The 26,934-nt window shown below is 41.4% G+C and overlaps 3 protein-coding genes across 4 annotated transcripts; 2 read left to right on the plus strand and 1 right to left on the minus strand.

Annotated features, from left to right (window-relative positions):
• Positions 1-325: 325 nt before the first annotated feature.
• Positions 326-11,749, plus strand: LOC102216697 (lamin-A-like). Of its 2 annotated transcripts, none has more exons than XM_023344955.1 (13): positions 326-1,723; positions 2,918-3,268; positions 4,884-5,040; positions 5,129-5,254; positions 5,901-6,071; positions 6,641-6,766; positions 7,526-7,746; positions 8,531-8,804; positions 9,700-9,807; positions 9,888-10,007; positions 10,086-10,142; positions 11,227-11,424; positions 11,534-11,749. In XM_023344955.1, exons 2-13 carry the CDS (start codon positions 2,931-2,933, stop codon positions 11,567-11,569), a joined length of 1,932 nt encoding a protein of 643 aa, XP_023200723.1. In that variant the 5' UTR covers positions 326-1,723; positions 2,918-2,930; the 3' UTR covers positions 11,570-11,749. The 2 variants fall into 2 exon arrangements, with proteins under 2 accessions (XP_023200723.1, XP_023200724.1); XM_023344956.1 differs by having other exon boundaries at positions 11,230-11,424.
• A 650-nt stretch (positions 11,750-12,399) lies between these two features.
• naxe (NAD(P)HX epimerase) lies at positions 12,400-17,222 on the plus strand. Its single transcript, XM_005811785.3, has 7 exons — positions 12,400-12,472; positions 13,577-13,766; positions 13,839-13,947; positions 15,450-15,560; positions 15,640-15,750; positions 15,822-15,969; positions 16,837-17,222. Exons 2-7 carry the CDS (start codon positions 13,591-13,593, stop codon positions 17,034-17,036), a joined length of 855 nt encoding a protein of 284 aa, XP_005811842.1. The 5' UTR covers positions 12,400-12,472; positions 13,577-13,590; the 3' UTR covers positions 17,037-17,222.
• Positions 17,223-17,469: 247 nt separating this feature from the next.
• Positions 17,470-26,802, minus strand: LOC102216442 (sodium channel subunit beta-1-like). Its single transcript, XM_005811786.3, has 6 exons — positions 25,898-26,802; positions 24,858-25,024; positions 23,648-23,885; positions 21,229-21,370; positions 20,010-20,084; positions 17,470-18,472 (listed from the first exon to the last, which is right to left on the minus strand). The coding sequence occupies exons 1-5, from the start codon at positions 25,950-25,952 to the stop codon at positions 20,015-20,017; spliced, it is 672 nt and encodes a 223-aa protein (XP_005811843.1). The 5' UTR covers positions 25,953-26,802; the 3' UTR covers positions 17,470-18,472; positions 20,010-20,014.
• Positions 26,803-26,934: the final 132 nt, after the last annotated feature.

A 26,934-nucleotide genomic window follows, 5' to 3' on the forward strand; every position in this document is an offset into this window, starting at 1 on the left:
GGCAGTGAGGGGTAGTTGAGGAGAAACTGGTTGTGATCCTCTGTGTGTGAGAGCTGCTCCAGCTCAGCGTCTTTCCTCTTCAGCTCAGTGATCTCCTGCTCCAGCTTCTCCTGAACATCTTTGACTCGACTCACTTCAGTTTCCTGCTGGGATCTGATCTGCTGCTTCACATCAGAGCTTCTTTTCTGGAGGAGACGGATCAGCTCAGTGAAGATCTTCTCACTGTCCTCCACTGTTTGATCAGCAGAGACATTGATGGCCTCCACCTCCTGTTGAAGCAGCTTCACATCTTTCTCTCCAGTGGATGTTTCCTCGTCTCTCCTGGAGTTTTTTCTCCTCCCCAGTCCTTTCTGCTGCAGCTGACACTGTGTTGTGGCCTTTATGTTCCTCCATTAAACAGACTACAGATATACTTCTGATCTGTGCGGCTGAACATCTTCATCACCTCATCATGCTGAGAGCAGATGTTCTCCTGGATGTTCTTGGATGGCTCCACCAGCTTATCATGTCAGTTTGTTACAAGACATAACTGATCTGCTATTAGTATCTGAAGAAATGCACCTCTCCCGACCAAAAACAACCAATCAGAGCCAAGGGTTTTAGCGCTGTCAATCAGTCTCATGTACTTGCTGCTAAATGTGCTAATGGTGGACAAACAACTTACCGTAATGTGACATAAGCGATGTCTGAAATTTGAATAGTGAAATACTGTGACCAACAGCGCCACCTGGTGTTGTGGCCCCAGAACTATTCAGTTTCCCAGTATGAACCAAAAGGCTGCGCCAGGTCAGGACGACACACATTATTACTTTTTACAAATAATTATTTATTTCCACAAAGGTTGAAAATAGTTTTACAACAATACAATCTCAATAAATAAAAGACAATTTACAAACAGCAACAAATACACAATATAGATATATTGCACATTAGCTCATCAACTGTAAACCCAGATAATAAACAAACATAAAACATATTAATGCAAAAGCACTGGCTGCTTCCAGTTAGCACTGGGAGAAGGCAGGAGATGGATTTGGATTCCTTACTTTCATGACATGATGACGGCTTCAACAAATATGTAAAACAATAAGTTTTATAAAAGTTTCTGCAGCTTTAAGAGCTTCAACATGGCATTAGTGTCTGGTGATCCCAAACATCAGCAGACCTGCAGCAGAATGACAGAAAGGAGGACAAATGAAGGTTCTGCAATGTCCTAGTCAAAGTCTGGCCTGATTGAAACGCTGTGGTGGGAGCTGGTTTGAAGCAGTACTGAAGAGTGGAGCTAAATTCCTCCACTGCTGAGAATGGCTGCTGCTGTAGGAGGTTTAGCCATGTTTCATTTCAGTCTCTGGTAAATAAACTTTACAGTGAAGTTCAAAGAGAAAAAACTGGAATAATCAAGTGCAAGTTCTCCAGGAGGAGGATTGTTTCCAGTTTGCGCTGACTCAGTTGGTGTAATTATAAACTCCATCCTGTGTTTGGTTGAGCCCTGGTGACTCATCCATTCAGAACAACCACCTACCAAGTGCCAAAGTTGGGGCCAGCCTCCCTCCTCTCCACCCATCTCATTCTTTCCTACTCGGGCACTCGCACCCAGACGCTCAGTAACAGACCAGCAGCCAGGGGAACAGCGCTCCGGTCCGAAGACACTCAGAAGAACCAGCAAACGAGTCGGAGAAGATCGACGAGTAGTTTCCTCTTCGTCTAGCAGGATTTAAAAAAGGTAAAACTGACTTTTGGTGCAGAGATGCTGCATTTTTTTCATTTTAGGGTGGAGTCGCTGACCCCTCCCATGACTCTGGATTAATGAGGTCTTTTGTGTTTCATGCACTGAAGAGAGCAGAGATGGACTTAGAAACTTATTCAGGATTCATTCCTTAAAGCAGAGATGTGAGATTTTCCCCTGGATTTATTCCAGGCAACGGAAAGCAGGACAAAACTTTTATTAAAACAAGATTATTAATAATTAACTTAGTGAAGCTAATTAGCTTCATGAAGGGAATGAATCCAACAAATGCTGGTTGATTTATTTTCCTCTCATGCCAAGAATGCTTTTAGAGGCACTTTGATACCATCTAGTGGTCAAAGTGTGAACTACACGTTGTTCACTGAGCCGATAAACTCAGTAAAAACCCAGAGCTAGGTTCTGCAACACAAATATATTTAGGTTGGCTAGTCTATTATACATTTTATATAATAACATATAGAACATGGGACCAAAATTGTAAAAGTTGTTTCTAATTTTGGGTTTGTAGCTTTTTAGCGACACTAGGCAGCTAGAGAATGGAAATGAGTAATGAGAAGTAGTAATATTAATAAGCAGTATGTCAAGGAAAAGCAGGTCATATGCATGTATTTTGATTATTTATCTTTGAATCAACAAGAGAAAATATATAAATTTTGGCAAATAATTTTGTTCACAATCATGTGTAATTTTTATCTTGAAAGAGAAAAAAGCTTGTAGAAAAGTACAATGAAGGGATTTTTCTGTATTTAACTGAACTGAAAACATGACAGAAACCAACGACTGTTCAACAATATATGTTGAATTTGTAAAGCTGATTTCATGCTGCAGAAAGCGACCAGGAGTTCCTGGGACTCTGCAGTAATGGGATTTAGATTCTGTTTGGACACTGTAATGATGAAAAGCAATAGTTGTTCAGAAACATATATTTAGACTCATAACCCTACAGTCTTGTTTGAGAATAGCAACAATAAAATAATGTACATAGTTAGACTGAACAGTCTGTTTTACTCCTTAAGAGCCTAGTGTCGCTAATAAGCATCATAGCTAAATCTACACTAATGCAAGGTGTCATTTTTAGGTAATTTAGCATCAAGCTTAATAATAGTATTTTACACTATTGGATATGAATTGAGGCATTAAGGGGTTAAACTGACGTTTTCTCATCAACAGGCTCTGAGGTGAAATGGCGACACCCAAAAACACTCCTAGAGGCGGAAGCACCCCGCTGTCCCCCAACCGCATCACCCGGCTGCAGGAGAAGGAGGATCTCTCCAACCTCAACGACCGTCTGGCCGTCTACATCGACAAGGTGCGCTCCCTGGAGGCGGAGAACGCCGGCCTGCGTCTGCGCATCACCGAGTCCGAGACGGAGGTGACCCGGGAGCTGACGGGCCTGAAGGCCGCCTACGAGACCGAGCTGGCCGACGCCCGGCAGACTCTGGACTCGGTGGCCAAGGAGCGGGCGAGGCTCCAGCTGGAGCTGGGCAAAGTGAGGGAGGACCACAAGGAGCTGAAGGCCAGGTGGGTTCATAGTCACACTCTGGTACAAAGAAAGATGTCACAATGTTTTCATCAGAGAAAATATACATTTTAAGGTCAGTTCCAATCTCAAGGGGGATCCAGTTGATTTTTCCAACTTGAAAAACTTGGTAAAAGTTGGACCTCATTTATTTAAAGGTGCCCTGTTGCTCCTGGGGCCCTAAATCTGTTAAACGCGCCCCTGCTTGTTTGTTACATCGACATTTTTACAGTTAAAACTGAAACATTTCGATCAAAACACCAAAAGTGACAAACTCTGACGTTCAGAAAGAAAACAGTTTCCCCAGAAACGGCTGCAGAAACATCTGGTTATCATTTTTATTAATAAATTCAGAGATACCAAACATTTCATGGGAGTTTCTGTGAACAAAATGTTTTGTAGGCACAGAAGATTATTTATGTTTGTGAAGATCATGAGACATCGGAGAGCCTGAAGGTTTGGTTAACGGCTGCTGAATGACGCGGATGCTGCTAAACTAAAAGCATAATTTAGTAGATTTAAACTTTAATCTTGTTTTACAGATATGCTACTGGTTGAAATGCGTCATGTAGTTTAGCAAGTTTTATTTCCATTTCTTGTTGGTTTCTTTGACTCATTTCTGCACAGACATGCTAACATTTAATCCATAAATTTAATCCATAAATCCATTAATCCATAAATTTATATTGACACTAGAATTAGAGTGAAGTAATGTGTGCAGCTCGTCGGCCCCATCCTGCCCCATCCTGCCCCATACTGCCCCATCCAGACCCAGTGACTAACTCTTTCCCCTCCTCCTCTTCCTCCTCCGTCTTCATCATTATATACGTGGCAGAGTCTCCGGCTGCACATTTTCCTGCTCGTTTTTCCATAAATATTGGGAAAACCTGAGTGAATATGTGTGTGTGTGTCTGTGTGTGTGTGTCTGTGTGTGTGTGTTGGGTGGGGCCAAGTTGTTGCCATGGCAACTAAACACCAGCGGCTGTGGCTTGTGGTTACCAGATTCATGGGACCAGCGCCGTGGACGGTGAGTCATCTGCAGCGAAGGCTCCCCTCTGGTTCTGGTTTTACAGGGGCGGAGCTGAGGGGTGGCTGGGCGGGGCCTGGCTCCCCTCCCACTCTGTGCCTATGCTGGGTTAAAAATAGATCTGCTTGTATTTTTATCATGTAGTAAGGCTTCAGGCATCTTGGTGTGGAAATAAATAAAAAACTTTTACACTTTTCATAATTTTTCATAGTTTTATTCTGTTGCAACAACATTAGTTACAATTAAGTGTAACAAACATAGTTACATGTAGGTAGTAAATAGATATTATCCAATTAGTATCGCGCAATCAAATTTTGGTTTTTGAAGATTTCTCTTTTGGAATTTTTTTTTATACTGTTTCAGCTCTTTTTTTTTTTTTCCAGTTTTAAAACTTTGATTTCAGTTTGAAATTTTTTATTCTCAGTTTCAAACTGTTCTTTTGATCAAACTTTATGGCCCCAGTTTACAATCCCCTCTTCAGCAGTTTCTTCCAGAAGGTTGTGGGTCCGAACCGGATCGGATCGGACCGGATGCTCTCTGCAGAGCCTCGCCTGCGGCTCAGAGTCAGACGGCTGTGTGCGTCGTTGCAGGAACACCAAGAAGGAGTCGGAGCTGGCGGCCGCCCTGCAGAGACTCAGAGACCTGGAGGCTCTGCTGAACTCCAAGGACGCCTCTCTGACGACGGCTCTGGGAGAGAAACGCAGCCTGGATGCGGAGAACCGGGACCTGAAGGCCCAGGTGGCGAAGGTAGGACCCGCTGCAGACGGCGGCCCTCTGGCGGCGTCAGAGCAGATGTTGTTGGGTCGTTGGGTTCTGATCGGGTTTTCTGTCCCAGCTGGAAGCCAGTTTGGGTGACGCGAAGAAGCAGCTGCAGGACGAGATGCTGCGCAGGGTGGATGGAGAGAACCGGATCCAGACGCTGAAAGAGGAGCTGGACTTTCAGAAGAACCTTTACTCTGAGGTACAACTTCCTCCCGGATGTCCCGGTCACACACTAATATTTATTTATTTAAATTTCTAAATGAAAAATATCACTTCATTACTTTCCATTATTTTTTATTTTTATATTTTATTCATTCATTTTTAATTAATGTCTCTATTTTTTCATTTATAATAACTATTTTATCCATAATTTGGCTATATATTTATTATATGTTTGGTTTATTTCTTTATAAATGCACTCATTTTAAAATTTTAATAATTATACATATATTTTTAACTAAATTTATTATTTTTTTTTACATTTTACTCATTTATTTTTAATTGATCTTTTATTTGTTTATTTAGTTTTAAAATTTGACAATAATGATATTATTTATCTTTTTTAAATGTCCATTCATTTGTTTTTGTTGATATGATTAATTTATATAATAATGATAATAATAATAATAACAATAATAATAATAATGATAATAATAATAACAATTATTATTATTTTAACTTTTAAATATTTCCATTTTTATTTTATTCATTTCGTTTTTACTTGTTAGTAGCTCATAGTAATAGTAGTTACTAGATTTTATTTATTGAAGTTTATATTTGTATAGAAGTATTTATGTGTGTATTTTTATACTCATTCATGTTCAGAGATGGTTTTTATTTTCCAGGAGCTGCGGGAGACGAAGCGTCGCCACGAGTCCCGCGTGGTGGAGCTGGATAACGGCCGCCAGCAGGAGTTCGAGAGCAAACTGGCCGAAGCTCTGGCAGAAATGCGCAGCCAGCATGAGCTGCAGATTAAACTGTACAAGGAGGAGATAGAGAAGACCTACAACGCCAAGGTTGGTCCAAACCTGCAGGATAACAGCTAAACAAGACCAGAACCAAGGTGTTGCAATGGCCTAGTCAAAGGCCAGACTAGACCTGCTGTTGGAAATAATCTCTGCACCTGAAACACCAGAAGACAACATGAATTATGATTATATTCTGATGCATAAAATAGAGTTCAGTGTAATGCAGGAGGAGACAAGGTTTATGGAGATAAATTAATGCCATGAAGTTTGTCCAAAAGAAAATTAGTTTGAAACTGGAAGAAAAAATGTGAACAGAAAAATTATTTGAAACTAAAAATAATTTTAACTAAAAAAAAAAATCAAAAAATTTAAAATAAACAAAAAAAAAACATGGAACTGAAAAAGCACATTAAAAAGTAGTCCAGATTCATTTTTCAGTTTTAAATCTTAATTTATTTTGTGTCAAAATATTTTTCAGTTTAAAATCTTTTTTTTTTCCAGTTTCTTTTTTAAAATAAACTTTATGTCCCTGCTTTAGCTCCATAGAAGGTTTTTTTGGCTGAATGAAGCCAGACGTGGCGTTTCTGACGGATCCTCCATCTTGTTTCCACCGGCAGCTGGAGAGCGCCCGTCAGTCCGCGGACAGGAGCAGCCACCTGGTCGGCGCCGCCCACGAGGAGCTGCAGCAGACCCGGATCCGCCTGGAGTCCACGTCCGCCCAGCTCAGCCAGCTGCAGAAACAGGTCCGTTCCAACAGGGCCGGAGCAAGCCTTCTGGGGGCCTGGGCAGAGTTCACTCGGGGTTCCCCTCCATACCAACACCACATGCTTCATCGCGCTGCTTTATGCATGCAACATACCTACAGTTATTGGTGTTGTTCATGATTAGCCTACCCTGCACAAACAACATAATACCAAGTATTTTTGACTGGTTTCTTGTGTAAATATCTTAGTACACTTGCAATAATACGGAATTAGATCATGTTTCCTACAACATGGGTAAATAATAACAGAGAAATTACATGCAGTGGAACTATTGCTTTTTCATCCTGTTAAGGAATTACTGACTTAAAACAAGCTCCTAAATCTGGCTAAATAGTTGCTTATAAATCAGTTTTATTTTATTTCTAGAGCACTAAGATATTTAAACTAGCCAACAACATCGGGTAAGATTTTTCTGTTTTTTGCAGCATACGTCATACTTCTGTTACTCCTGGTTGTTGATTTTATTTTTACAGGCGTAGCAAACCAGCAAAGATACTCTAATTAATTAGCATTTTGAAATTCAGAGTAGTAAATAAGTACGACGTGTTAATTCAACTATGTGAAAGTCACATCTTCAGACAAACACTGGATTTACAGAGAAGAAGTTGACAAGTTTGCTGTCTTTTGTTTTTAAAATTTAGAACAAAAAGTGTAGGCAGTGCAATCACTGCAAAATGCTCTTGGGGGCCCCCTGGTGGCGTTTGGCTCCATCAGTCTGAATCTGAATCTGTGGTGCAGCTGGCGGCCCGCGAGGCGAAGCTGAGGGAGCTGGAGGACGCCCTGTCGCGGGAGCGGGACACGACCCGCCGGCTGCTGGGGGAGAAGGACCGGGAGATGGCGGAGATGAGGCAGCGCATGCAGCAGCAGCTGGACGAGTACCAGGAGCTGCTGGACGTGAAGCTGGCTCTGGACATGGAGATCTGCGCCTACAGGAAGCTGCTGGAAGGAGAGGAGGAGAGGTAGCTTCAGCCGCATCAGAAGGAATCTGAATCTGTGCTGCAGCTGGCGAGGCGAAGCTGAGGGAGCTGAAGCCGCATAACATCCCCTCATTTCATCAGTTCACACTTTAGAGACGCTGTCAGTGTTCAGCCATTCATTCCTGAGTTTTAGTTTCACAATTAGATTCAGAAACAATGTTTCATTCAGGGGCCAAGTTTTCTGTTCAGTCTGGAGATTCTGTTAAATTATGTGACTGATGAGGAAAAGACATTAGTGTAAAGACATTTATTTAAACAGATTCATACTACACCAAATTCCACCAGTTTGAATTTAAAGGTGCAGTTTTTATGTATTTTCCAGGCACATATGGCCATTTTATAGCACAATCAAGTAACTATATTACCTTCAGTTGTTATAGAAATGCTATACTTATATATAAAATTTGACTTAAAAGAAATCTTACTTCCTGATTGGGTCTCGGTCTCTTTAAAAGCTCCTGCTCTTTCTGAAGCTCCGCCTCCAGAAAGTCATCCCAACATGGCTCCTCTATTAACCCTTTAAGGTTTTGATCAGCGTTACTCTGATGGTGTGAGCATAAACTTCTGCAAATTAAATTACCTGTGTCATGTTGGGTTGGCACCTGGCATTTCCTTAAGAAAAAAATACCAACGAATGATTCAAAATATAATTTTATGAAAAATTAAGCCGAATAAAATCGATTTTTGAGCATTTCGAATCGATCGAGTTTCCAGGACTACGGATTTGATTTTTTTCTGTTCCTCTGATGAACGTTCGTCCCTGCAGGCTGCGTCTGTCCCCCAGCCCTCCTCCCACCAGAGTGACAGGAAGTCGCTCCTCCACCTCCGCGGCCCACTCCCGCTCGCTCCACGGCAGCGCTCGCAGCTCCCCGGCGAAGAGGCGGCGCCACAACGACACCGACAGCGAGGCATCCAGCTTCGCCGGCAGCGCCGTGGCGCGCACCCGCATCACCCAGCAGGCCTCGGCCAGCGGGCGGGTCACCGTGGACGAGGTGGACCTGGACGGGAAGTACGTCCGACTCAGCAACAAGGCGGATGAGGTGAGAGTGGAAACCAGCTGACGGTGTTCCTCAGGGATCCATCCTGGCCTCCCTCTTCTTTATCGTCAACTGATGATGCTGTGATGTGAACACAAACAGATATTTACCAGGGTCTGAATCAGCTGGATACTTTTTAAGTTTTTGGTTAACTGGTTCTTAACATTAATGCCAACATCCAGACTGAAAAGATCTGAGCTGAAATGTTAGCAGATTTAAGAAAAACAGCAACACAGTGAGGACACAACAGCCAATCTGTTCCCAGGGTCTTGCTTTTTAAACAAACAAAGGAAAAAAAACTGTTACTGAGAAATTCAAGATGGCGGCCATTTACAAGATGGAGAATATATGGTTGCACTAAAATCGGCAGCTAAACAAAAACTTATGTTCACTGAACACTAATCCACTAAACAAGTATATCCTCTCCGCTAATGCTAAAATGCTAAACATATAAAAATGAGCAGAAGCTAATGCTAACCATGCAGACGTCTGTCTGTCTCATCTTCACCTCCTTCCAGCTGACGACTGGTGTGAAACTCGCTAACAGCAAAGTCCTCAGTTTCTGATTCTGCTGCTGTTTGAATCTGATGACCAAAGTAAAAACAAATAATGTGACATAAAGTTCATCCAAGTCATGAAAATGGGGAACAATTAATGGCAATAACTGATTTAAAAGGCCTAAAAATGGCAGCCATCTTGAAAATGATAGAAGCTTGTTTTTATTGACTCAAACACATTTTTATGAACAAAGCTGTTCCTTTTAGTCTCTGTGTTTGATTGTGCTGCCCCCTATTGGTGGAAGTAGCTTGCAAACCTGTTGAAACTGATGCATTGAAAGGCTGCTCCTCCCTGATTCCTCCTTCATGTTTTCTGTCCCATCTGTTTGTCCGTCCTGCAGGACCAGAATCTGGGGAACTGGCAGCTGAAGCGACAGATCGGATCCAACTCTCCGATCATCTTCAAGTTCCCGGCTAAGTTCACCCTGAAGGCCGGTCAGAGAGTCACGGTAGGCATCGTCTTTATGCTCCACACCAACCAGCCAATCAGCTCTCTGTTCTAACCGTCTGCCATGTTGGCTCGGGTCAGATCTGGGCCTCTAGCTCTGGAGGAGTCCACAACCCTCCTTCAGACCTGCTGTGGAAGACCCAGAGCTCCTGGGGAACCGGAGACCAGTTCCAGACCACCCTGATCAGCGCCAACGGAGAGGTAGTGGAAATCAGCAGCTGCTGGGTTTTAAAGCTGCAAAGTTCATGTAAGTTCATGAAAAATGTGTTTTCCTACCAGGAGATGGCCATGAGGAAGGTAACCCGCACTCAGTTTGAAGATGAAGATGAAGACATGGTGAGAGGAACAGCTCAAACTTTTACGATATTTCCTATCTGTTAGACCAGTAAACTCAGTTTGATTGGGCCAAATCTTCATCACCTGCTCCACCTCCAGCTGCTGTGGTTCTGACCCAAACCAACCTGTTCCCCTCCTGGCCTGTGGGGGCGCTGCACCAAAAACCACTGAAGGAAACAACACAAAAACCTCTGAAGACACTGAGAGCAACTTCCTTCTTCACCAGATGGAAACAAGATGGAGGCGTCAGATTTTAGTGTTGGAGGATTTCTCTTTAGTCTTTGGCTGAAGACCAGGAGCCATTTCTGCTGCTAGCACTAGCACTAAGCTAGCATGCTTGTTTTGGTTGTATTTACCCAGAATACCCTGTGCTGTAGTCCACTTCCTGCTTGTAGAGCGGTCTCAGGTCCACTTGGCGTTCACATATGCATTCAAACCGACCCAGAGTTCAATTCTGCAGTCACAAGAGCCATGATCAGACCCCTTCAATCCAACTCCAGTCCGTCTGTCTAGTCAAAGCCTGGTTCGGTTGCTGAGGTGTGAACGCTAATCGAATTGTTGTTCGCAAAACCTCAGTCTGAGTCTGGCTGAAGTGAACTCTGGTTCGGTTTGAATGCATATATGAACACCAAGTGGACCTGAGACCGCTCTACAAGCAGGAAGTGGACTACAGCGCAGGGCATTCTGGGTGAATACAACCAAAGCTAGCATGCTAGCCTAGAGCTAGCAGCAGAAATGACTCCTGGTCTTTAGCCAAAGACTAAAGAGAAATCCTCCAACACTAAAATCTGACGCCTCCATCTTGTTTCCATCTGGTGAAGAAGGAAGTTGCTCTCAGTGTCTTCAGAGGTTTTTGTGTCGTTTTCTTCAGTGGTTCTTGGTGCAGCGCCCCCACAGGCCAGGAGGGGAACAGGTTGCTCAAAGAGTTTGGTTGATTTGACTCAGAAAACCCCAGCAGATGGAAACGGAGCAAATGTGGACGTTTTGAACCAAGTGTACTGAACTATCAGGTGTGAAAACAGCCTTAGAGTCAGACAATTTCTTACTCTTCACTTGACGTGGTTGAAGTTCCTGTCTTCTCCAGCAGGTGGCTCACAGCACCTGCGCAGACGGCGAGTACAACCTGCGCAGCCGGACCGTCCTCTGCGGCTCCTGTGGACTTCCGTCTGACAAATCCAGCACCTGCTCCGTGTCGTCTGCGTCCCGCTCGTTCCGCAGCGGAGGAATCTCTGAAGGATTGGTGCCGCAGTCGTACGTGTTCAGCAGCAGCACACCTCGCAAGGTAGACGTCCGTCCATCACTTCAATGTTCAGAGGTTTCTGGGCTTTGTTTGAGCCTCTGTTGAGCGTTGAGTCATTCTCATGACCTTTCAAACCCGTGTTTCCTTCCAGACTGGATCCAGGATGGAAAGCTGTCCGATCATGTGAACACGTCGACCAATGAAGAACTTTATCTTTTATATGAGTATCGTGTAGAAACTATTAGCTTTTAGTTTTCTTTTTTATACTTTTAACATTTTTCAGGTTGTATTAATTCTGACTTTTATATTAATTTCCATTGTGCACCCATGCATGCTTAAAGATAAGACTTGACTTATGATTAAAAGTTTAGTTTTTCCTTTGAGAAAAACTAAGAGAAAATGTTTTTGTATGTTTTTTATCCTTTTATATTCAATTCTGTTTCCTGTCTTTTAGCTTCAGTTAAATCTGACTTGTGTCATTATCAATAACATTATTTTAGCCAAACTGGGCTACATAACTGCAGAAAATGTATTTTCCTGATATAAATAAAAAAAATATTTTCTAAAAATGTATTTTTGAAATTTTGTTAATTTCTCTTTGTTAGCAGACCATTAAAATGTGATTTTATATAATGGGCTCCTCAAGACATTGACAAAATTCGTTTGAATCTATAAAAACAATGTTCCTAAGATATTTAAAAAATAAATAAATGACATTTTATTTGTCAATAAAGTGACTGGAATTTAACTTTACTTTAATATTTGTTTCTTTTGGCTCAGAGGCAGATAAGCAGCTAAATATTTATCTGTTTTTTGTTTAAATGAATAATGCAGAAATGATTTTATTGTTTGACCATGAAAGAAAAATACTTTAAAATGTCCCATTTGAATAAGATTTGTATTGAAAGTTGTCCTAAAAAGCTTGAAACGGGAAGCAGCTCGCTTGTATATTATGTTTTCGTTGATCGAGCTTTTATTTTGAAATGGCAGCTTTTATTTTTTGGTTTTGTAGTTCTGAACCCGGAAGTGTTCTGCTCGGTCAGAGCGCTGCGGCTAATCTTTAGTCCTGCTGATCTTCACCGGGCTGCAGGTTTGTCCAGAGTTTATTTTAAAGTCTGTGTAACTTGTTTGTAAAATGAAAAACATATTTAATGAACGCAGATTGTTTCTGGTTATTTCATGTTTGACAAACTCACGAGAGCAGCAGGAAGCTAACAGCTGTTAGCATCCGAAGATCAACAAACAGGAAACTAGAGTTTATAAAGACGGGATGTGATAACAGAAGTTATGTGAAATAAAATGGACACAGTGCGTTTTAATGTATAAAATTATTATATTTGATATGAAGTTTATTCTCCTCATTTTTTCTCTATTTGTGAATTTTTTAAACCCGGACTTTTATAGCAGCTGGACGTCATTATCATTTACTATCACTATCATTTCCAAAATAAAATATTTTTATTTTCAAATTACTAAGCGTGATTTATTTTATTACATTAAACATATTTTTGGATTTACCTAAGCAAAAAATACATCAGGAATATTTAGAAATATCAGTGTTTTTCTGTTTAAATTGTTTTGAAATCTGTTGTTTATATTTAGCAAAGCAGACAAAGTTTTATTAATATTTCTGTTTTAGTATTTCTAACACAACACGCCTGTGTATTTTTTTTTTACCTTATCCTTATTAATGTATTAGGGTTTTATAGAATTTATTTTACCTTTTGAAGTTAATTGATCGTTTTCTGTAATTAAAAAGAAGGCAGAAACTGAATGGACATATTAGAAAATATATCCATTTATTTCTTCATTTTTGTCAATAAGAATTTTTTTTGATAAATCATTTTGTTTTGAAATGTGTTGTATTTAGCAAATCCATTTGTCAAAAATGTGTTATTCAGCATTTCCTTCATTTATTTATTTTTTTTTCTTTTATTTAGTTTTTATAGAAGTTTGTTTTTATGTTTTAGAATCACAGTATATCTATTTTTTAATGTATTTTGGGTGAATTAGAAAACTCTGAGCCAAACCCTGTGCATATGAGCGTTTGTAGATTTTTTCACATGGTTCCACAGTGGCTGCTTTCTGTCCCAGTGTTTTATTTATTTAAAATAATAAAGCATTAATTCTGAATTTAGAGAGAAATGCTGGTATTTTATCAGTATTCACCAGCCTGTGTCTGTTTTCTTCCCAGGAATCCGTCTCTGGATGCTGAACGTCCGCGCTCTGCTGGGGATCGGCTTCCTGGTGACCTCGCGACCTTGTGCGGCCTCTCTGGCTCAGGCGGGGTCATGCTCTGTGTCCGCTGCAGCTGACCGCCACAGGAGCCACTGTTTGTCGGGCAGAGCGGCGTCTACGATGGCCCACGCCGTCAGACATCTCGGGTGAGCTCTCAGAGCGTGTGTGTGCTAAAGACCGGGTGTGTGAGGTGAATCTGAGCTCTGGACTCGCTGCAGGCAGGAGGAGGCCCAGAAGATCGACGAGGAACTCTTCAGCGAGTACGGCTTCAGCGTGGATCAGCTGATGGAGCTGGCCGGACTCAGCTGCGCCACGGCCGTCACACGGGTCAGAACCATCACAGGAACACGCAGATCCGGGTTTTCAGCTGCTTCAGGCAGAAAGCGTCAGGATTTCAGAATAAAAGCCCCTCATTTCCACCTGACTCCGCTCCCCCCTTCAGGAGGAATTTCAGGATGACGGCCATTTTACAAAATGGATGCCGTTTTGAGCTTTTTAAACTAATTGCTACCATAAAATGTTTCCCATTTTCATGACTTGGATGAACTTTTTGTCACATCATGTTTTCTACTTTGGTCGTTCAAACAACTTTAAAGTGACGATATGCAGCAGAATCAGAAACTTTGCAGTTAGAAAGTCTCAGACTGAGAGTCAGTCGTCTTATTGGTTAGCGTCTAATTTTTATTGTTTAGCATCAGCTAATCCACTAATTTTTTTGTGTAGCATTAACATTTGCTAAATTTGTATGTCTAGCAGTTCAGCATTAGCCTCCACTAGTTTTTTTAGCAGTTTATTGTTAACTCATGCTAAATTTTGTGTGTTTTGCGTTTCCATTCATTTTTGGTTAGCGTTAGCTTCTGCTAATATATTTTCTGTATTTAGCGGTGTAAAGTTAGTATTTGTGTGTAGCAGTAGCTTCTGGTAATTTTGAATGTATTTAGCAATTTCTGCTAATTTTTATGTTTAGCAGTTTAGGGTTAGCTTCATTTTGTATGTTTATTGGTGTAGTAATAGCTTCTACAAATTGTTTTTGTTTAGCTTTAGCTTCTGCTAATATTTTTTATGTTTCTAAGTGGTTTAGCAGAGCTAAGCTAAGTTTGTTGAATTAGTCATTAGTGAACCTAAGCTGTTGGTTAGCTGTGGCTAATAACTACTGCTAATTTTAGTGTCAACATATATTCTCCATTATAACCATGGCGGCCATTTTGAAAATGTCCACTTGGAAGATCAAGAACATATATATGATTACTATGATTAAAAATTTGTAGGTTATGATTTGACACGTAACACTTTCATCTGTTTATTGATTTTAGTCTAAAAATAAATTTTCCATGACAACCATCTTGAAAAATCCCCAAAATGTCAGTAAATATGATTTTTATGAGTTCAGTTATTTATGATTTGACACCAGAAGTATTCATCTGAAATACATTTTTCAAATTTAGTGCAAAAATAAATCTTTCTTGAGGGCCTTGAAAACTGGCTGCCATTTTGAATCTTTCTTTGCTATGGTTTTTATTTTTTAGGGTCTTATGTTCGCATGTGAAGGATTTTGCTGAAGTATAAAATTTTGTGCAGCTCCGTCAGCGTTCAGGGTCCAGTTCAGCTCTCTGTCTTGTCCCAGTTAGGATACTGGTTTAACTGGGTTTGACCCAGATCGACTGGAGTCCGCCTCTGCCTGTTTGGGTTTGGTGCTTTTAAGGTTTCTGTGGTCATTTCTAGGTTCTGCAGAGTCAGTTTTCTGCCTGACGAGCCGAGGTCGTTTGGTCCGGTGGAACAGACAGTGTCCTCCATTTTCTCTCAGGTTCTTGACCTTTGCCCCCCTGCAGGCGTACCCGCTGTCCTCTCTGGTCAAAGCCAGACCGTCTCTGCTGGTGATCTGTGGACCAGGAAACAACGGCGGCGACGGGCTGGTCTGCGCCCGACACCTCAAGCTGTTTGTGAGTCAGTTTTCCTTCCATGCGTGTTTTTATGCAGATGATGTTTGGGTTTCCTGAGTCGTGTCGTGTCGCGCCGCAGGGTTACGAGCCCACCGTCCTGTACCCGAAGCGGCCCAGCAAGCCGCTGTTCCAGGGTCTGACCACGCAGTGCGAGAAGATGGAGATCCCCTTCCTGACGGACATGCCTGAGGTTGGATCTTCATCGCTTCGGGCCGTCTGGCGCGGAGCGACGCGGATCTCTGACTCTGCTTTGTCTCTCAGGCGGAAGTGATCGATGAGGCGTACAACCTGGTGATCGACGCCATCTTTGGCTTCAGCTTTAAGGGCGCCGTGCGGGAACCGTTCGGTTCCATCCTGGACGTTCTGAAGAAGACCACGGTTCCTGTCGCCAGCATCGACATCCCATCAGGTCGGGACTACAAACATGGCGTCAGTCACAGCTACCTGACGGAGAAACATAAAACTGCTTTATATTAGAAGTTACAAAAAAGTGGAAATAAGAGGTGAATGAAACATCTGAAGAGTTTGATTAGGTATTTACACCAGCTGTTCCAACTCCAGTCCCTCTGTGTAGTCAAAGTCCAGTCCGGTTGGTGAGGTGTGAACGCTAACCGACCTCTGACCTCTGGTCCTCCAAATCTCGATCTGGGTTGGGTTGAAGTGAACTCTGGTTCAGTTTTAATGTGAACGCCAAGCGGACCGGAGACCGCTCCAAAAGCAGGAAGTGGACTACAGCGCAGGGCATTCTGGCTATATACAGCCAAAGCTAGCATGCTAGCCTAGCGTTAGCAGCAGAAATGGCTCCTGGTCTTCAGCCAAAGACTAAAGAGAAATCCTCCAACACTAAAATCTGACGCCTCCATCTTGTTTCCATCTGGTGAAGAAGGAAGTTGCTCTCAGCGTCTTCAGAGGTTTTTGTGTCGTTTCCTTCAGTGGTTCTTGGTGCAGCGCCCCCACAGGCCAGGAGGGGAACAGGTTGGTTTGGGTCAGAACCACAGCAGCTGGAGGTGGAGCAGATGATGGAGTTCTGGTTCCAGTAGAACCGGGTCTACCGGACCCAAGATTAGCGTCGCTCTGGATGAAAACTTTTCATCTGAACTACAAATAAACTCAGAAAACATTCAATGTCAGAGGACATTTCATTGGCAATATTACTTATGTTTCTTTGTGCCATATAATTAGTTTTTATGTCTGCATCTCTGTTTCTCTACATTTTTTAGTGTTTGAATCTTTATTAGTCTGTGGGTTCTGATCCTGGTTCTGTCCGTTTGTTCAGGTTGGGATGTGGAGCAGGGCAGCGCCGACGGCCTGCAGCCCGACATGCTCATCTCTCTGACCGCGCCGAAGAAATCCGCCTCCCTGTTCCGAGGCCGGTACCACTTCCTGGGCGGACGCTTCGTCCCGCCCGCCTTGGAGAAGAAGTACCAGCTCCGCCTGCCTCCGTATCCCGGCACAGACTGCGTCTTACAGCTATGAGCTAAAAAGAAACGCAGCTTTTTCTGCTTCACTTCTGAAAACACTCCTGATCTGTTTTGGCTGTTTTCTCTCCGGTGATCCAGAAGTTTCTCCTCCAGATCAGCAGTTCTTTGGGTTTTTTTGCTCCTCCTCGGTTTCAGGCTCTCTTGTTGCTCCTGAGGTAAATAAAGCTTCCCTGAAAGCTTCCTGGTTCCTGGTTGTTGAGTGTTTAGCGCCCTCTACAGTCAAAATTACACAACTCCAGTTTTGCATCTCTGCTTCAAATATCAGCACTTTATGATCAGCATCAGAAAAAATAACTTATTTGGTGTGAAACTGTTTAAATCTTAAAATATTCAACATAAAAAACTAAAATGACACCAAAATATGAGACAAATTAAACATTATGGCTGCAGTAATAAAACCAACACTGAAAGAAGAACTGGACCCGACATCAGGTTCTTATCACGTTTAATTATATCAAGTGTAGAACTATGAGTTAGTGTAGGGGGCGCTGTTCGTAAAGTTCCACAGTTAAAAAATAACAGCAATAATTTGAGTTATTTAGTCTGACAGGAAGAAAGATGGAGGGAAATTATTAGTTATGTTTTCACCATTTTATTCATTTGTGCATGTCAGGTTTCAACCAATTTTATATCAGAATGTTAAATATTTAGCTCAATTTATTAATTAATGGAGCTAAATTTAACTTAGAGCTAAATATTTAACTAACAAGCTAAATATCTACTATGAAGGCTAAATATTTAGGTCCAAACATTTAGTTAGCAAATATAACTAGTTAGAGCTAAACTAAATAGTTTGGAGCTACATGTTTACTTCGCTAGCTAAATTTTTAGCTTAGCTTGAAGCTACATATTAGCTTGAACGGTCTTGTTGCTGAAATGTGCTTTTCAAATAAACTATACAGACTAAATATTTAGCTTGCTAATTAAAACTTTAAGCTAATCTGAATATTTAGCTTGCTAACATATTTAATTTGAAACTGACATTTTTTTTAAATGTATGAATTAAATGGTAAAGATATGAATTTCAAAAATAAACCCCCATTTTATCCACTTATAAGAGGCTAAATAACCCAAATTATTGCTGTTAATCTTTACCTTCACAAACATCAGACCATAAAAGTGGAAGTAAAGTTAATAAATCAGTGATTATCCAGACAGAACCTGTGTGATCCTGCGTCCCTCCGCTGCTGGTTCAGTAAAGCTCTCTGCTGTGACTACATATGGACCTGGATACGTTAATGCATAATGGTTTCTGATACGACATGCTTCAACAAGACTATGTACAGTTCTGGTTCCATGCTGTCAGCGGACGGCCGTGTCCAGTTCAGCTCGCCCAGAAGAGGCTTAGCACAGGCTGGCGATGAAGAGGAGGGTTCTGGCCAGGATGTCGTCATGCAGCTTGGAGGGAAGTTTTCAGTCCGGGAAGGAAACCTGGCGACAAAAACACCAGAGGGACTAACGACCAGAAAACCAGATAAAACCTGATAAAACTAAATAAAACCTGATAAAACTAAATAAAACCAAATAAAACCAGATAAAACTAAATAAAACCAAATAAAACCTGATAAAACTAAATAAAACCAGATAAAACTAAATAAAACCAAATAAAACCTGATAAAACTAAATAAAACCAGATAAAACTAAATAAAACCAAATAAAACCAGATAAAACTAAATAAAACCAGATAAAACTAAATAAAACCAAATAAAACCTGATAAAACTAAATAAAACCAGATAAAACTAAATAAAACCAAATAAAACCTGATAAAACTAAATAAAACCAAATAAAACCTGATAAAACTAAATAAAACCAAATAAAACCAGATAAAACTAAATAAAATGGTCGCCAGTAGAGCAGCCAGGCGTTCATACTGGCATTAATGGGATGTAATGAGCCGATGTGACCAAGCAAGAGGTTAAATTTGGTGTTTTTATCAACAAGCAGAACTTTCACTATGGTAGAAATAAAACATCTCTAAACATACAGAAAACAATTCCTAACTTTATACAGAGGAAGAATGATTTAAGTTTTTATGTTTTCTGATTTTAAGCTGATGTTTTTATAAAACATTTGCAGTTTAATGTTCTGTGGTAAATAATTTTTATTCATGTTGTCCTGCTAACACCTTGAATCATTTTGGTTGTTTGTGTTGGTTTTATTCTTTTCGTTTAGTTTCCTGTTCGTTTTGAAAACATAAAGTAAACGTCATGGTACCTTTTACAGGTTGATTTTATATGTTTATATTAATAATAGTAATATAAAAAAACGATATCACAGCATGTAGGTCTTACACTCCAGTATTATATCGCCACCTGCAGGCCTGGCGTAGTCACTGCAGCGTTTCGGGAAAGTTTCAGTCGACTTTTGTCTGTTATCTAGAAAATATACCGACTTTTTTATAGATTAATTAGAAAACAGGTTTGAAAAACATTTTGCAGAGAAAAGGTAGTAAAATAAAAGGTGTGTGAAATGTGACTCCTAGAATCAGTTCAGGTGATTTAATTTTATAAACTAATAAGACTGGAATAATTAAGATTAAAAAATATCAGTAAAAAATGTGGCTTCATTGAATATAAATGTAAAAAATGTTGGGCATAAACAATTTCTTTATAGAAAAATGTTTTTTCATGAAGCTGCAAGTAAAGTCTAACCTTCAGTTGCTCCGTTAACTTACATTTTTAGATTTATTTCTTGTTTTATACCAAATATGTACCTGAGACATTAATTTGTTTTCTCTGAGGAAATGAAATGAAACTGTTTCAATTTGATCAGTAAATAGAGATAAAATCTTCTTTATGTGATGCAGAAAGGTTTTGGCTTGAAGAGAAATATAATCAGACATTTTGCTCTCAGAAAATCCTGAAGTTTGCATCATGTTCAACGTTTTTGTATTGTAGATGCAAAACTGCTGAAAATCTAAAGTATTTTGTGTTTGATGATGAGAAATGTTTCAGTTCGACGTCTCACCTGTGCTATTCTCCGACCTGCACACCTGCACAGTTGTCTTTGCTCTCCGAAGCTATCGCTAAATATTCAGCATTCCTGCAGGAAAAACAGGAGAAACAAACAGTCAGATGTCAGGAGAACAAGCTGGAAAACCGGAGAACGGACTGGAAAACCGGAGAACAGACTGGAAAACCGGAGAACGGGCTGGAAAACCGGTTAACAGGCTGGAAAACCGGAGAACAAGCTGGAAAACCAGAGAACGGGCTGGAAAACCAGAAAACAGACTGGAAAACCGGAAAACAGACTGGAAAACCAGAAAACAGACTGGAAAACCGGAAAACAGACTGGAAAACCGGAAAACAGACTGGAAAACCGGAGAATGGGCTGGAGAACGGGCTGGAAAACCGGAAAACAGACTGGAAAACCGGAGAATGGGCTGGAGAACAGGCTCGAAAACCGGAAAACGGGCTGGAAAACTGGAGAACAGGCTGGAAAACCGGAGAACAGGCTGAAAAACCGGAGAACGGGCTGGAAAACCGGAGAACAGGCTGGAAAACCGGAGAACGGGTGAGAAACAAAGCTTCCTGGTTTCACACAAACTATTCCTGACATGTTTAATGGAAAAAAAAGATTTAAATTCTGGTCAGTTTTTGCAGAAAATCACCTAAAATTAAACAAAAACATTTTTTTCTTTATAACTTTGTTTCAGACTTGAACTAACGATTATTTGATTAATCGATTTTTCCGACAATCAAATATTAATTAATTAATCAAATATTTAAAAATCTCCCATTTTGAAGATTTTTCTGAAGCTTTTTAATATAAAATATTAGAAATTCATAAAAAATGCAAATTAACAATTGAAATTGTTTTTTAAATAAGAATATATATATTTTTTTGCCTAAAATGCAAAAACACAACGTTCCTTTACTGAATGTTTGATCATTTGCAGCAATCTGTTGATCTGATGATTATTTATTTGGTTAATTAATAATTGGATAATAAAAGGTGATTGATAGGAGATTTTTTACTGATTCGTACCAGTTGAAGCTAAAACAGATTTACATACAAACAATGTTTTCCTAAATACTCCTATGAAATAATCGAGACTGATGTGTTACCATGGTTACAACCTGATGCTACAGCTTAACCTTTTATGCTTTTAAGCTAATTAAACCAAAACGTTAACATGTCAGAACGGATTTAGTCCAGATTGAAGTGCTGAGGCAGGAAAACTCACGCCGCCTCTCGAAGCGCTTCCTCCCCGGCCGCAGCGATCTTTCTGTAGCAGTAGATCATCTCTATGAGGAGCCAGACCTGCAGCCCGATGATGGACACGTACATCATGACCTCTGACACGATGGACGCCGTGCCTCTGGTGGCTGCGGGCAGGAAGCACAGAAACCTCAGCAGGAAACGGGATGTACAGGCGGTTAGCACTGCAAGACTTTCAATGACAACTTATAAGCATTATTTCCATTAAATGAGTTTTCCTTCGTTTGAAACTGAAATGTTGTTCAGGAAAAGAATCGATGATAAACGATTTGAAAGCAGGAGTTTATAAAGGGGTGTGGAGGCTTTTATTTTGGTAGTCCACTTCCAGTTGTCCACAAGTGAATTCGCACATTAATTAATTTGCACGTCAAACTAAAGTTTGGCTTTGAGCTAAATATTTATTGAAAGAAATAATTGGTAGTCCACTTCCGGTTATTGGTAAATTATGAATATCAGCTAAATGTTTAGTTTTGACCTAAATATTTTAGCTTGAAGAAAATAATTGGCTCTTTATTTATTCAGTTTGTAGCTAAAACTTCAGTCTGTAAACTAAATACTTAGCTTCCTCACAGAATTTGGTTTAGTTTCAGTTATTTAGTTTGACATTTCTAAACATGGCCCCTGGGTTTGGGCCCCCGGTTTTGGGCCCCCGGGTTTGGGCCCCTGGGTTTGGGCCCCCGGTTTTGGGCCCCCGGGTTTGGGCCCCTGGGTTTGGGCCCCTGGGTTTGGGCCCCCGGAGCAGCCGGACGTTTCCCGGTGGCCTGGCTGCTGGTTCGACGCCCAGGTTATACTGAAAAGCTCAAACCTGCAGAGATTTTCTGGTAACATTTTTATTTCACTAAAATGTTTGTAAAAAATCATAATGGAAATTATTTTGATAATTAGAATAAAAAACTTCTCATAACATTAACAGCAACGTTAATACTTTGTAGGATTTCGTTTTCCAGTTGTATTCATCTGTGACCCTAAAGATGCGCGTAGATCTGTGGCTAATGCAGCAAAATATGATTCACTGGGATCGAGAAATGTTTTGGGTTTGTTTTTGATGCCACTGATTGGTTCCTGCTGCTAGCAGCTCTTAGCAGCTGTTAGCTTCTCTCCTTCCTGATTCTCCAGTTCCTCTGTGTGCTGCAGGGAAACCAAAACATCCCTCAGGGTGAAAACGTACGATGTGTTTTCTGAATCAGCACAAGCCCAGCTAAAGAGGGCAATGCTTGCAGTCCGCTTGCTGACACGGGGAAACAAGCTGCTGATCAAGCGTAGCTCGAATCTGCCTCCATTAGGACAGATGCTTTTTACGCTTCACCCCCAAAGAAGTGGCGTCCAAACATTTTGCCAAGTTGAAACTCCGCCAGCTCAATAATTTTCCATTTCCCTGAAGTAGAGGAGTCACTTAATGTATGTTGAATGTTAACGTTGCTAATACTCTCTCCAATTTTTTAAATTCTTTAACCGCCTGGAGACGTTTAGGGGCCCCACAAAATCATTCCGACGGACGCAAATGGCACCCGGACCGCTCTTTGGACACTCCTCCCCACAGTGACAGACAGGCGGACATGCTACATAAAACATGCTAACTGTGCTAACCCTAAAATACTAATCAAGATTAGATTGGCTGGCTAAAGCCTACACTGACATGGTATTTAGTGGAAGCTAATGCTAATGCTAACTTCAAGTATGGATCAAAAGATGATGAAGAGGAAACATTAAATGATTCGAAAGCATGAATTTATAAACTGGGCTTTTATTTTGGTAGGCTACTTCAATATTTAGCATTTACATAAATGCTAAATATTTAGCTTAGAGTTAAATAATTGTTATGAAACAAAATATTTTGTTTCACATCTGCATCCATTTGGACGCAGTTATCTGGTTATCAGAAAGTTAATTTGCATATTAATTTGCATATTAGCTAAATAATTAGCTAGATATTTAATGTTTAGGCTGAAGCTAACAGTGTAGCTTGTAAGCGCTAACTTGAACCATGTGAACAAAAAGGCTCTCAAAACAATTCATTTATATCAACTTTTGTGTTTTTAGTTTTTTGTATACTTGATACTTGGTCAAGTATATTTATCATAAAAATCAGGAGAGGAAATGGAATGGCAGCGCTAACATACTTCAACCACTTCAAAATAAGAGCTTGAATAAAAACAGCTACTAATTAAAAAATTCTTAAACGCCGACTAGAAAAACTTAAACGCAGACATCAAACGTAAAAATGTAGGGGAAACCGCGTGAGCAAACATTTATTAAGAGCTAAACACAAACCTAGCTTCACTGTTAGCGCCTTAATTGATTCTTAATTTAGGATTTTTGGGTGAAAGATGAAACCCTGTCCCCTCACTGAGAGCGGAAGGTGCAGCTCTGTGGCTGCGCCGTACCTTTGGCCACCACGGTCAGGTGCACCACCTTGTCCACGGTGTCGAAGTACTCGTAGTTTTCGTAGGTGAGGGTGCGGTAGAAGAAGCAGCGGTAGGTTCCCGAGTCGTTGAAGGTCACGTTCAGAACGTAGATGGAGGCGTCCTGGATGTCGTTGCTCCTCTTGCTGCCGTTCCAGTCGATGCGATCCTCGAAGAAGTTGTGTTCGATGGTGGGTCCGTTCTCATTGTAGCTGTAGATCTGGCAGCACAGGCGGAAGTTGATCAGAGGATTTACCAGCAGATTCAGTTCCTGTCAGGTTTTATTATAAGCAGCCTCTGCGCTGGACTCTACCGGACGCTAATGGACGGATTTCTGTGGTTCTTCAGTACATGAAAAGGAAAAAGGTCCAAACAAAGTCTGACCGTCAGGCCCAGTTTGCCTGGTGGATTAACGGTGGATAGTTCAAATATTAACAATTTGTGTAATTTGGCCTGTCATGTGGGAGTTTATTTATAAAATTCAGATTTTTACCATGTTTATTCATTTATAAATGTACTAGTTTGCTAAAGTAGTAATCATAAAGATTAGTTCTTCTAGCGTTTGGAACTAACAACTAGTTAGCTAGTTACGTAGCTAAAGTGCTAACTAAAGCTAATTAACTAGCTTTGCATATGGAAACGACCGATAAGCGATTCAGTCCCACCAGCAGCAAAGTTTAAAAGTCCAGAAAACTAAATATTTACTTTGGAAAATAAACATTTAGCTTGGAACTAAAAACTTAGTTAGCAAAATAATGATTTAATATTTAGATTGAAAACTAAACATGTAGCTCAGACTTAAACATTTAGTTGGGAACTAAATATTTAGCTTCCAACTAAATGTTTAGTTTTAAAGCTAAATATTTAATTTGTGAATTACATGTTTAGTTTGTAACTGATATTTGTAAATCCATGAATAACATGATGAAAATGTGAACAACCAAATCTTTTTCTCTGTGACAAACTAAAGAAATTAACCCAAAGTATTAATATTAATACTTTGTGTGTAACTTTAACGGAGCAGCAGCAGGAGGTTCTGGAGAACTCCTCCTGAGACTACAGGAAGTTCTGGTGGTTTGGATGGAAAACAGGAACAAATCCTGTTTTTCCTGCTGTGTAAACGTCGTGTAACGTTTCTCTTTGAGTGAAAAGCCCAGCGCTGTTAAAAACTCGCCGCTGGGTCTGAACTCACATGGACGAAGTCGGACTCCCCATCGGGCCGGAAGTACCACTCCACGGTGGCGGAGCCCTCCACCTCGCTGCGCCTCTTGCAGGAGATGCAGCCGAGCTTGAAGCCTCGCCCCGCCACGGCCTCGGTGTCGGAGTCCACCTCTGCACAGGCGCCGTCGCACCGCGGCGCTGCTTCCACAACGGGACGTTAACACGGCGCCAAACACATCAGAAACCAAGGAGTTCATCTGGTTTCTGGCACAAATATCTCAGTTCACCAGAAATAAGACGAAACTAACTCAGAAGTAACTTTTCAGTAACATTCAGCAGCTTGTTTTAAGTCAATAATTTATGAATATTGGTGAAAAACGTTCTAGTTCCACTGGTAGAATGTTTTATTTATTACATGGGAAAAATATCTTGTTACATGTGAAATAATCTGCCAATGGAAGTAATAAATGTTTATCAATATTTATTTTTTTATAACTTTAATACACAAATCAAAAATAAAGAAAAAACACAACAACAACACTGACTAGAAGCAACCAATCAAAGCCAGGAGGCGGGTCTTAGCGCTGTCAATCACCAGCCCCTGCTCTCTGCTAAGCTGCAGCTAGCATAACCAAAATATTTAGCATCCCAATCCTCACTCCATTCCAGTAGATGGCGGTTATGCCAAACCCCTTAAGAAGGGCATGCTAGGCTAGTTAGCATAGCCACCGATGACAGCAGAGCAACGGTTTTCCTGTAACTTGTTTCTCTGCCATTAGCACATTCAGCAGTAAAAGAGGTTGATTGACAGCACTAAGCCCCGCCTCCTGGCTCTGATTGGCTCAGAGCTGGAGGAGGAGATGGATGTTTTCACAGATTATCTGTCTCATAACAAACTGGTTATGTTTTAACATAAAAGACATTTTTATAAAAGTTACATAATGCAGATTTAAGGAATCACTGACTTAAAACAAACTCATGTTTCTTGAAAAAAACGGACTTCTAAGTATTTTTGTCTCATTTCAAGCAAACTGAAAATGTTTCGTGTTTCTGCAGTGCAGCGGGACTCACCAAGCAGGCCGCAGAGCAGCGCGATGAGCAGCAGGGGGGCCACGGCCGCCATCATGTCAGCTCCCTGCACCTTCTACCTGGATCTACCTGAATCTCCTGATCGCTGTTTGGTTTAAAGGACGGAGGTCACCCGGTGAACGCGGAGGAAAGTGCAAACTGGAGAAACGTTTCTGCTCTTTGGCTCCAACAGCTTCCCGTCGGTTGCTGGGTTTCTACCTCCAAGTTATTGCTGCAGCCTCACAGTCCTTCCTGAGCTGTGCGCTTTGGTCCTGAGGTCTCAGAGGGTCACCAGAGCCAGACAAAAATAACTTCACAATGAGAAACGGGCCTTTAAATGTGCGAACTGCCTCCGCTACTGGCTGTCCTCACATGCCGGTGCATGAGCGGCTCATGTGAAGGCTGCCTATTCGATGCTACGGGAGTGAAATCCAGACCACAGGATGGTGAGATGGGAAGAAAGGCTGCCGGGCTGAATCATGGGCCTCCGTTCTGTCCTGCGGAGCCCCGAAACGCGGCGCGCTCCCCGGCCGGACCTATCTGCTGGCCCCCGGCTCCTGGACGCGCTGGTTCCGCCGCGCTGGCATCGCAGGCGGCCGCGGCAGGAAAGGCTCTCTGTCTCGGCCCGGAGAGCGGCTGGTGGTCTCTGACGCCACAGCGGCTCCTGTTGTCACGCAGGATGCTGCAGATGCACTGCGGTAAAAATAAAGAAATAATAAAAGAAAAGACAGAAACGACCCGCCGCGCGCGTCAGCGAGGTGATGCGGGATGAGTTCAGGTGTGATCAGACCCCCGCGAGGCTCCCACGGACGCGTTTCCACGGAGTTAATGGGATAACAACGACCTCACAGCTCTGACAGAGATCCACCGTGTTCGTGTTTTCCGAGGATGAAGTTGGCTTCCGACTCGGAGAATTGTTAAAGGGCGATTCCGCCTAATTTCTCTCCACCTTTAATGCGCTCCGGTTGGAAAACAAGACTTACACTCCTACAACCTGGACAGGATTACTCCACACTATTAGAAATACATTTAAACCCACT

This window comes from Xiphophorus maculatus, chromosome 13 (assembly GCF_002775205.1).
Source record: "Xiphophorus maculatus strain JP 163 A chromosome 13, X_maculatus-5.0-male, whole genome shotgun sequence".
NCBI classification, from domain to species: domain Eukaryota; kingdom Metazoa; phylum Chordata; class Actinopteri; order Cyprinodontiformes; family Poeciliidae; genus Xiphophorus; species Xiphophorus maculatus.